The following is an 11,555-nucleotide window of genomic DNA, read 5'->3' as shown; positions in this document are numbered from 1 at the left end:
TTTGTGTTAAACCGGTTTAAAGTCATATTCGAGTACAAATAATTAAACAATTTATGCAATATTGACATGTTAACGTTACAACTCATTAACGTTACTCATAATTTTCTTTAAGTAGTATTTTTAGCAGTCGTTTAAATGACTAAGATTATTAAAAAAACACAAAAGTTACTTTGCACTATTTCATAACTTTCGAAATGAGTCAAATTTCCATCAATAATGTAATTTACATATTAAACTTTGGTGATTTATTAAACAAAATAAGATACATATGTAAAATCATCTGGCTTTGTTTTAAATGAAGGGCAATAATCGCCTCGTGTTATACCATAAATTGTCCAAACTGTTTTTTGCTGGGTATTTTTTCCTGTAAAAAACATAAAATTTATGTTGTTTTTAAATGAAAGACATGCATTTCAAAATTCTTAACCAAGTGACATTAACATCATAACACAAATAACTCAGAAATGGGCGTTTTATGGATTGTGCATTATCGGTAAAATCTGGGAATTTTATCCCGCAGGTGAAACATTACAGTACTAAAAAGCTGGGGTTTTTTTGGTTTCGCATCATTTCACTTCCGGTGTCGAAGTATAATGTTCCTTTTGATATAAGATATTTTTTGTGCTAATATAACTTAAATATTGTATTATGAAAACCCTGCTTCATGTTGAAACCCCCGTGTTTTTTTTCTGCAACAAAACCTGCTGAGGTCCGAAATTGGCGGATCTATATGACAAATTTCCAAAATCATACCTAAATGAAGCCTTCTTACTATATGGCACTTAAGGCAGGCGGGTTTTATTATTTATCAAGGCCGGAATAAATCCTCACCATGAAAATGAGCTGTTGCTATTTTTTAAAGGTAGTTCGATGCTAGCAAACACTCCGGTATCAATGATTCCATTTCAATCATGCTTTATTTTGGAAACATACAATCTCGCTAAAGCACTCGTCTGTTATTTAAAAAAAGAAGTTTTTCTAAATTTGCTCCTAATAATAATGATATTTGATATGCGAATAGAAAAAAAGTGATTGTTCGGTTGTTCTCATTCTCTTTTGTACTCCAAAATATATATTCTAAACAAACACATTGTTAAGAACCTGAGATGATAAGTATTTATAATGTATGTGCGTTTCACGAAACCAAGTGCTTTATGGCAACATGAAGGTTGGGAACAAACCAAGACAATGTGTGTAAGGGTATTCTAAATTGAATATTATTTACGATCGATTTAAGTATATGAGCTCAGTCACGATGTTTACGGGTGACTAACTGTAATAAAGCAGCTCTACTGTGAACATGTTTTCTATACTATACTAATAATATACCTATTTAACTTAAAACAATTGTAAATGCGCCTTGCTAGAAATGTAGCCATTACAACATGAAACTCTTGCTATGTATTTAATTTCGTTTCTTTGTTGTTTCAGGCTTGAAAATTTGGTTAGACAGCTTAAAGAGGAGAAAAAATCATGGTAATGGCTATAATAAATGATACAGTATTTATGAATTGTTAAGTTTTTATATGATAATAAAAAAAACAGTTAAATTAAGTTTTAACGGCGTTTGTGCATTATGATATTGAGATACGAAATTGCAGACCAAGAAGTAGACACACACCATGCTCGCGTTGTTTTCACTTTTTCAATAAATTAAAAAATCTGAAAGGTGATACTAGCACAAACAGGCAATTGTCATACGTTGTATGCACGGTATACTAAATAGATAATTAAAACTTTAAAACGTTTATAATACAAAGAAGAGTTTGAATGATAGATTAAGAAACCAACTTTGACCTATAATCATGAGTAAGTAGCGAATCAAGAATACCATGTATTTGCTTTTTTGTAAGGTGGAGAAAGCTCACTGGAAAACAACGCAGAACGGACGTTTCTACTACAAGGTTCGTGCAATCTTTCTCTCCATTTTTTAGAAATCTAGTCCAACTGTTCAAATTAGCCTAATTAAAGATAAGAGCAGTGAAATGTTGGTATGAAATTTTATTTTATGAATATCGGTGAAAGAATGTAAAATAACTTGGTCATTTCACTCTGGCTCGAGTGAAACAATAATATTGTATCATTTCACTGCAGACAACTCGGGATTTCTTTTTCAATCTTTCAAATGAAAAAGTACATGTATGTAACAAGAAAAGAATACATGTGTGTTGTCTGTAGTGCAATAAAAGACACAAATAAATATATTTGTCAACATACAAAATGCACTATTTTAAATCAAACAAACAATTTTGATTGACTATTACTATTACAAGCTTACCATTTCATGTATGACTATTTCATGGAACATACGGTTAACCCGCTTTGTACGTATCATTTGAATATGCACTTGGCGAAATGTGCTCGTAACATAGTTATAAGTCATTTCTACCTACAAACTCTTACCGCATTTTGAATTTGACTTGTTTCCTTTCGCTGTTTACCTTAATCAGTTCATCAATTCAGTTTTCTTTTTAAAACTATTACAATGCCCAGAAGAATCTTGCACAAAAGCTGAACGATAAAGGAGTCCCGACGAATCAAATAACTCAGATCATCGGCCTTAAATATTTGAACAATTATAGCAGATTAAAAACGAACAAGGCCATGGCGATTTCCGGCATCTTGTCGAGAAAATGCCGATGCCCGCTCTCCATCCTTCTCAACAACATCTTCGGGTACACTCTCGACATTTCCTCTGGGCTTTTCGTAAGACATAAACTTTACGGAAACGTTACATTCAACTTAAATAGTTAAAACTAATTCGCTATCTCAACATTTAATCACCCTTCGGCTGCACAGCATGAATTCGCCTCGAAAAAATACTGTACAATCCAGATTCTGAGAGCGATAGTGAATTACTTTTAATTAGATACTTGTTTTGTGCTTCAGTAAAATAATGTTAAAAACCAAATGTTCCGTTGATGGTAGTGTGGTTAAATCTAAGATTAATTTCAATTGCAACAGCTATTTCCATAAAGTAGGAAACTATGTTTTAGTAGACGTACTGCTTCCTCGAACAGGAGATACGTTAACCCAACGGTAATGCCACAGGTTTTTCCCTTCTTAAGGCGGCAACCGAAAGGGACTGCCGTGAAACAAAATTTGCTCCAGAGGGAAAATATAAATTTAAAAAACACGACCAATGCATATAGTAAAAAAAAATATGTTGAATGATGTGTTATTTTCTTTTAAACGCATTTACGATTATTGTTTTTCGAGATTAACAATATTAAGAAGTTATTGTATTAAAAAAGAAATAAGAAATTGTAAACTATCTCTGATTAAATCTAAAGTATTCATCGAATTTGCGTTTTTCATTTGTAATACGTTCAAATGATATATTTTCTAGAATTCAGTTGAGCGTATGGATTGCGAAGTCATTAAAATATACCTCTTAATTGTATCATCAATCTATGTTATTCCATGATAAACATTATGACAACCACTTCCCTAATTTCAGTGACACATCATCAGTGACAGACCATGGCTTATCAACAAGCCAACAAGGACTACCAACTAGCCAACAAAGGTTATCAAATAGCCGAGAAGGGTTATCAACCAGCCGACAAAAGTTTTCCACCAGCCAACAAGAGTTATCAATCAACCAACAAGGGTTATCACCTAGCCAACAAAGGTTATCAACCAGCCAACAAGGGTTATCAATCAGCCAACAAGGGTTTTCACCAAGCCTACACGGGTTATCATCCAGCCAACAATCATTAACAACCAGGTTACACGGGTTGTCAACCAGCCAACAAGAGTTATCATCCAGCCAACAATCATTATCAACTAGCCTACAAGGGTTATCAACCAGCCTACAAGGGTTATCACCTAGCAAACAATCATTATCAACCAGCCTACAGGGGTTATCAAGCAGACAACAAGGGTTATTAACCAGCCAACAAGTGTTTTCAACCAGCCAAAAAGGGTTATCGACTAGCCTACAAGGGTTATCAACCAGCCTTCAAGGGTTATCAACAAGCCAACATGAGTTATTAACAAGCAAACAGGGGATATCAACTTGCCAAGAAGGGTTATCAACAATCCAACAAGGGTTATCAACAAGCCAACAAGGGTTATCAATAAGCCTACAGGGATTATCAACCAGCAGGCAAGGATTATCAACTAGACAACAAGGTTTATCAACTAGCCAATTAGGGTTATCAACTAGCCAACAAGGGTTATTAACAAGCAAACAGGGGATATCAAACAGCCAACAAAGGTTATCAACTAGTGAACAAGAGTTATCAACCAGCCAACAAGGGTTATCAACCAGTCAACAGGGGTTATTAACCAGTCAACAGGGGTTATCGACTAGACAACAAGGGCTATCAACAAGCCAACAAGGGTTATCAATAAGCCAAAAGGGATTATCAACCAGCCTGCAAGGATTATCAACTAGACAGCAAGGTTTATCAACTGGCCAACCTGGGTTATCAACCAGTCAAAACCGATTATCAATCAGCCAACAAGGGTTATCAACAAGCCAACAAGGTTTATCGACCTGGCAAGAAGGGTTATCATCTAGCCAACAAGGGTTATCGACCAGCCAACAAGGACTAAAAACTAGTCTACAAGGGTTATCAACTAGCCAACAAGGGTTATCAACCAGTCAACAAGGGTTATCAACCAGCCGCCAAGGGTTATCTGCCAGCCAAAAAGGATTATCAACCATTCAGCAGGAGTTAGCAACTAGCCAACAAGGATTATCAGCAAGCCATGTAGACTCATCAGCCAGCCTACAAGGGTTATCAACCAGCCGAGAAGGGTTATCAACCAGCCAACAAGGGTTATCAGCCAGCCGGGAAGGGTTATCAGTCAGCCAACAAAAGTTACCAACAAGCCAACAAGGATTATTAACCAGCCAACAAGGGATATTAACCAGCCAACAAGGGTTATTAACCAGCCTACAAGGGTTATCAACAAGCCAAGACGGTTTATCAACCAGCCAAGAAGGTTTATCAACCAGCCAAGAAGGGTTATCAACATGCACACATGGTTCATCAACCAGCCAACAAGAGTTATCAACAAGCCAACAAGGGATATCAACCAGCCAACAAGACTTTTCAAAAAACAAACAAGGGTTATCAACTGGCCAACATGATTTATCATCTAGCCAACAAGAGTTATCAACCAGCCAACAAGGGTTATCAACCAGCCAACAAGGGTTATCAACAAGCAAACAAGGGTTATCAAAATGCCAACGAGGTTTATCAACCCGTCAACAAGGATTATTAACCAGCCAGCAGGGGTTATCAACAAGCCAACAAGGGTTATCAAAAAGCCAACGAGGGTTATCAACCCGTCAACAAGGATTATTAACCAGCCTACAAGGGTTATCAACTGGTCAACAGGGGTTATCAATAAACCCACAACTGTTATCAACCAGACAACAAGGGATATCAACCAGCCAACACGGGATATTGACTAGCCAACAATGGTTATCCATAAACCCACAATTGTTATCATCAAGCCTACAAGGGTTTTCAACCAGTCAACAATTTGTATCAATAAACCCACAAGGGTTATCCGGTACACCTAGGTTCTCAACCAGCCGTCAAGGTTTCTCAACCAGCCAACACGAGTTCTTACCAACCCAGCAAGGAATACCCTCCATTAAAATAAATGAGTAAGAGAGTTTGGAAATCGCATTACTCATTGTTCCATTTAAGCGTATTGTTTTAGTTAAAAAAGAAGAAATTGAATATAATCATTTTCATATAATAACTTAAAATTACAGTATATATATACGGAATATAAAAAGCGTTAATCGTCAGCTTTAGTACATTTATATAATGACAATTTTGGGAAGTGGTTAGAATGTTTTGTCATAATATAGTTTGGTCTGACAAGTGATTTGAATTGTGGTTATGTAATATTATGAATTTAAGCTAGACAACAGATGGTCCACAATCGGCAAATATAGCTTTCCACAAAACAAGCCTAGATTTTCATTACGAGCAAGTAGGAGGCCTTGTACATATATAACAAACGCAACATTAATGTTTTGTTTCATTCGTATTTTTTACTAAAATAGCGCATACTGGTTTTTCAGTTTGAATCATATATTTTTAAGAGTACAGTACAAAATACCGACGCTATTTTCAAACTTACTGCGATTGACGTGGTAGACAGCCCTATTACATTTCAAATAGGAAAAATGCGCAAAAAAAATGCGTAAGATGCATATGTCACAGCGAAATGATAAGTAAAACATAAGGCGTTGCTCACAAGAATGTCAATTTTATGTAAGTTTGTTTTCATCTTTTTTTCTTGCACTTGTATCATCTGGTGTCTAAGCCCCTTTAAATCTACACATACAAATATTTTCCGAAAGAAAACATAATTTACACCAAATCATCAATTTAACCTTTCAGTCCACAGCGAAGACACACAGAAAAGGACAAGAGTGAAAGTGCAATTGCAGCAACATACTTTGAAACTGATACATATATGAATCATATATAGAACATAGAATAACTAGCCTGTCAGAAGTGTTGACTAAATCATTTTACAGACCTTTCATATTAAAGTGTTTGTTAGTTTAAGAACGTCAAGACATAATAATCTTTAGATGTATGTTATGTTAATTAACCACAGCTTATAACTTCTTTATTGACATGTGCTTCCTTTCTTAATTGATGACACTGTGCTAATATGCAAGCTTTCGGCATTAGTGATGGGCAATCGGCGTGAATTTTCATAATCGATTAATCGGAGACCCTGATCGATCGATTATCCAATTAGTTGGCTGTAATCGGACAGTATCACAAAAGCATCATTTTCTGATTCATATATCAATAAGGACCTTAGTTTGCGTGTGCATTTCATTTCTAATGATTCAGTCCGAAAACAGGTAGTATTTCTGGCATATTGAATAATTCTAAAAATTATTTAAAAAAACAATATCCAAGGTTTATGAAGTCAGGGAACATTTCATGGTGAGGTTTACTTAAGTTGACAAATAAATTAATATTATTAAAATATTATATGTTATAACATTATTATGTACATTATAAAAATAATACATGGTTGACCATGGCTTTTGGTTGATAATTGCCACAGTGCAAATAATAATTGGCAGAGGGTAATTTATTTTTACTTGGGCAATTTTCAACCGTGTCTTATCCTGTATAATACACATGTTTTGTCATTTGGACAAAATTGTCAATGACCTATGCACCAGTCAATTCTAACCACGGCCCCCAGGTCCGGGGATAGGCAGGGAAATGGGCCGTGTTTTACCTTCTAGGTGGCCTCGCAGTGCCGGGTGGATGCGGTGGTTTTGTCTTCCCGCCAAATATAGCGGGGGAATGGGCCTTACATAGATTCCCTTGGGTTCAGGGGCATTTGGCGGGGGTTTTACGAGCAGTTCCTTCCCGCAAGATGAGGACTTTGGCCGGGCTTGGCTGGACCGAAATTCTAAGACCCAACTATTACCCGGACCGGTTGGGGGGTGGAGCATGGGGGTGGTTACAAATAACTGGTGCATTAATTAAACCGGTTTTGAAAATTAAATTGAAAACAACGAGACATAACACATTGGTTTTGGATGGCATTAACTATTAAAACTAACAGGTAATTGGAAATTAAAATAGAAAAAACTTTTCTCACGTATTTTCGGAGTTGGACTTCAAACATTTCCATTCTTCAAATATTTCCTGTTTTTAAATCGACTGATCTTGACGTTCATTTCAATATGTGAGCACAGTTGGGGTCGATCAAGCCTAGTTTCATAAGAATCTGGGCTTGAATGCCCCAGTTTCATAAGAATCTGGGCTTGAATGCCCCTTACAATTTCGCTGGAATAATTCGCACTTTTCCAGCACGTGGACGACCGATATCCAGGGTAATCAAATATTTTGAGATTGATGTCCCCCCTGGCCGTCCGCCATCATAAAGCGATTTGAACTCAAAGAAAAACTAAATGAAAGCACTGTTAAAACTCAATGTAGCGGTTACTTTCCTTAGCCCTAAGTTACTGCGCTAAATAAAGTTGGAAATTTACTGGATTCAAGCAAACTTTTTTTCTCGATTATTCGATTATGGAACGATGAGGTCGCCGATCCCCGAGTTACGAATGTCTGCCGATAAAATTGATTATCGGCAATCATCGGCCCATCACTAGTGGGCATGTATATTTGTTAGAAGTTGATATATATATATATATATATATATATATATATATATATATATATATATATATATATATATACAAATTCAACCTTTGGGACATTTTGCCTATTTGAACAACCTTTGGAAGACATTATCATTACATGCTATATATCCTATGATAATATATCCTTTGCATATTCCTTCATAAAATATGCATAAATAAATGTAGTAAAGCAGAATTAATGATGTTTTTTCCCAAAATACTAGCCATCGAGAATATACAATTTTTGACTGTCGCCTAAAGGTAAATCGCCGGATGTTCATGAAAAAGTACAACCTTTGGGAGAAGTACCCCAAATGTTGTACTGTATATGTCGCCGAAAGGTTCAATATTATATATAATGTAATTTGACTACTTAACTCAGCCGGTAGAGTGGTCTGAATGTCTCGCGGCAGACCCTGTTCGAAAGTTTTAGTCCTACTGACAACGTTAAGATGCCAGTTCGGTAACCATGATTTATGTAGCCATCTCCTCAATCCTTTCAATATATTGTAAAATTATTATTTCTTGCATTTTATTTGCTGTGTTCATAACAATATTTGAAGCTAATTTTAATTTAAAGTCGGGCTAGGTTGTGATCTTACTCTCACACTAAGACGAAGATTTATGAACCTTAATAAACAATAACAACAAAATCTATGCCATTATTAATAAACCACATACATGTTGTTTGTCCAATGGCATGCTCTATTGCCGTTTTCATCATAGCATTACACTTGTAAAAAAGCAGCATTGTTTGCAATTATGACTGGGTTGCTGAATTGCTTTAACCACCAGTTGGTGTGTAAGCTTCTTTAAACTCGCACTCGGGCCTTGCCCATTCGACGAGTGCTCTGGTAAGAGTGTTAGTTAATTAAAATAATTCGAGAATGGTGCACAGACACAATAAAACCCTGGTTTGAGAAAATCCAATTCTTTGACGTGCCGCAAAATATAGAACTGTCACACGGAACCCCGATTAACGTCCATCCCGGAAGATGATTAGTATATTAGTGTTGCGGTTGGGAATAGAAACTGGATTGACTAGTGTGACACAAGACCACGGAACCACCCGGAAAACGTTGACAAGCTATTAACCGTGTATTTTGGTATTTTCTCCCTATATATGGCGATACCGATGAGCAATGCGATGGTTGTCGGAATAAATCCTCCGGCGGGATTATGTATGCCAAAAACGTGCCCTGGTATCCAAACGCGTAGTTAGCAGCTAGCCTATTTCATTTTCGTGAGCTGGTAGAACATCAATAATTATGAAACGGGTATGAATATTACAAGTTATTATGACTATATGCAAAATGCAGCATGAATGACTCATTTAAGTAATAGTTTAATACGAAAAGCTGCAATTGTTGTGTATGATGTCCACATCCTGTTATGCCAATGCCAAAACGATTGTCTGATGGAGGGTCAGACATCGACGGCCCTATACTTGGAGGAAGAATTGGCGATTGGATTTTAAATATGTCTCTGGTGTAATGTTGTCTGCGATTGCATACGTTTTCTTCTCAGACTTAAACAGACGTGTCGTTGCAAACCCACTGTTCCTATACTTTAAATAACAAATATAAACCACTCTTTGCTAATATGTACCGTTATGGCATTCCTTAAAACACCTAGTGCACGTGCGTTTTTCAAAATCATTTCAGAACTGAGAAAAGAGTGAAATCTATATACATTGTTAATTAATTATGTTTTCAATTTGAAAAAAAAACTGAAATGCTATGAATATATGTAAGTTTCACTCGTATCTGTTTGATTGTTAAACCAATCGAAATAATTATGTGAGGCTTTTTTCCAAGAAAATAATGAGTGCAAAACAAATCAGTAACGTATTATTTAACTTGAGAAACAACCACCAGAAACCATATAGTAAAATTACACTAAGAGAAATGATTTGTTTTAATGAATGTAGTGCAGTTAATCTCTCCAAAAAGATTTAAAGGTGCACTTGACAATTATTCTTGAATATTTGATACGGTATAAAAGCGGTTACAGCAGGCGAGAAAATGCACAATATAAGATAAGAAGGTACAACACTCGCCCCAGGCGGTAGGTCCTGACTCGAGGCCAAGACGATGGATTCAAGTAAAAAACGGTTAGTGGCAATATCAATTTGATATTCAATCTAGGGAATGTTCGTGTGTCGCTTTGTTTAAATGGGGTATAGAAGGGGTTTACATACTTAATTATTATACGGCTCCAGACATTAATTAAGTAGAATTGTATTTTAAACATTGGCATAACACATGTAAATGGGGGGTAGACGATGTATAACAAATATAAGATATTTTGAACGTTTGAGATTCAAAGATTCATTTAAATATGTATCAAAATGAATCTAGGAACAATTCAATTTATTCAAAAATGGTTCTTATATAGTTTTCCCATCAATTTATAGAAATTATTCCAATTACAAATCGAACTTCAGTTTTCCAGACATACTCATTCGTTTCACGATGTCTCTCCCAGAGGAGTCCGACTGCAAATATTAATTGTTCAGATATTAAGAATGTGTTCATTGGTTGCACGACACCTAGTTTAGTTTAAACTCTTTTTACTAATTTGTGGGATTATATTGTTCCTGAAACAATTCTTAGTCAGTAAAACCTTTAAAATTGGTTATTTTGTTTTGTATTCGAATAACAAGGGACCACATAAATCCGCTGGCGACTTTTGGACACCAAATAACTGGGGGTTGACGTTTTCACTTAAACCCAGGTTATGGTTACACCATAGAAGTCGAGACAACCGTTGAAGTATAAAATAACCTGAAAAGAATAAGGTCACAGGAGCGGAATTTTATACAGGATAATGAGGCCTAAATTGAAATTGATTCGACTTTTTTTATTGAAATCCCTGTAACGGAAAAAGATTTATCACAGGTTTAGAAAAGTCCTCGGTACACACAGAACATAATGCTTGACAAACCTATTGACTATTTGACATAAGATTTTGTTTTATTTTGACTGACGAAGAGGTGTATCACTGTTATATTATTGAAATGCATTTACTGCATATTTTAAAGACTAATTAACACATAACAAACACTTTGCAAACACGTCCTAGCAGTAAATGCACAGTTGTGTTTATGTAAGGTTTATTCGTGTTTCTTAACATGACTTTTACCTCAATTATACACCAATGATATATCTAAATCAATACGTTGAATATATAACTGAGTCGGAAATAAAAACGTTTGTTTTATAATTATCAAGGTTTAAACGAAATCCTTATTTAATTTACATGGAAAAGAGCTTTCATGTGAAATACGTTTAAGCGACATACAATATACATGGATTTTTATTACTTCTTCAGGAAGGATCGCATAAGATCATATCGTTATTTACATGAAGCTTACAAAGGCCATTTTTCCTGCAAA

General features: G+C 35.5%; 1 protein-coding gene across 11 annotated transcripts in view; it reads left to right on the top strand.

The window, feature by feature from the left end:
* The window catches only part of LOC128222114 (protein Daple-like), a 127,853-nt gene extending 119,703 nt beyond the window's left edge, over window positions 1–8,150 (top strand). For all 11 annotated transcript variants that reach the window (XM_052930966.1, XM_052930967.1, XM_052930964.1 and 8 more), the window contains 4 exons: window positions 1,432–1,476; window positions 1,854–1,904; window positions 3,461–5,629; window positions 6,378–8,150. In XM_052930966.1, coding sequence (XP_052786926.1) covers window positions 1,432–1,476; window positions 1,854–1,904; window positions 3,461–5,629; window positions 6,378–6,468 — 2,356 coding nt within the window. In that variant the 3' untranslated portion in view covers window positions 6,469–8,150. The remainder of the gene's footprint in view (window positions 1–1,431; window positions 1,477–1,853; window positions 1,905–3,460; window positions 5,630–6,377) is intronic.
* The last annotated feature ends 3,405 nt before the right edge of the window (window positions 8,151–11,555 follow it).

Source organism: Mya arenaria, chromosome 16 (assembly GCF_026914265.1).
Source record: "Mya arenaria isolate MELC-2E11 chromosome 16, ASM2691426v1".
In the NCBI taxonomy this organism is placed as follows: domain Eukaryota; kingdom Metazoa; phylum Mollusca; class Bivalvia; order Myida; family Myidae; genus Mya; species Mya arenaria.
This window is presented reverse-complemented; position numbering and strand designations above follow the sequence as displayed.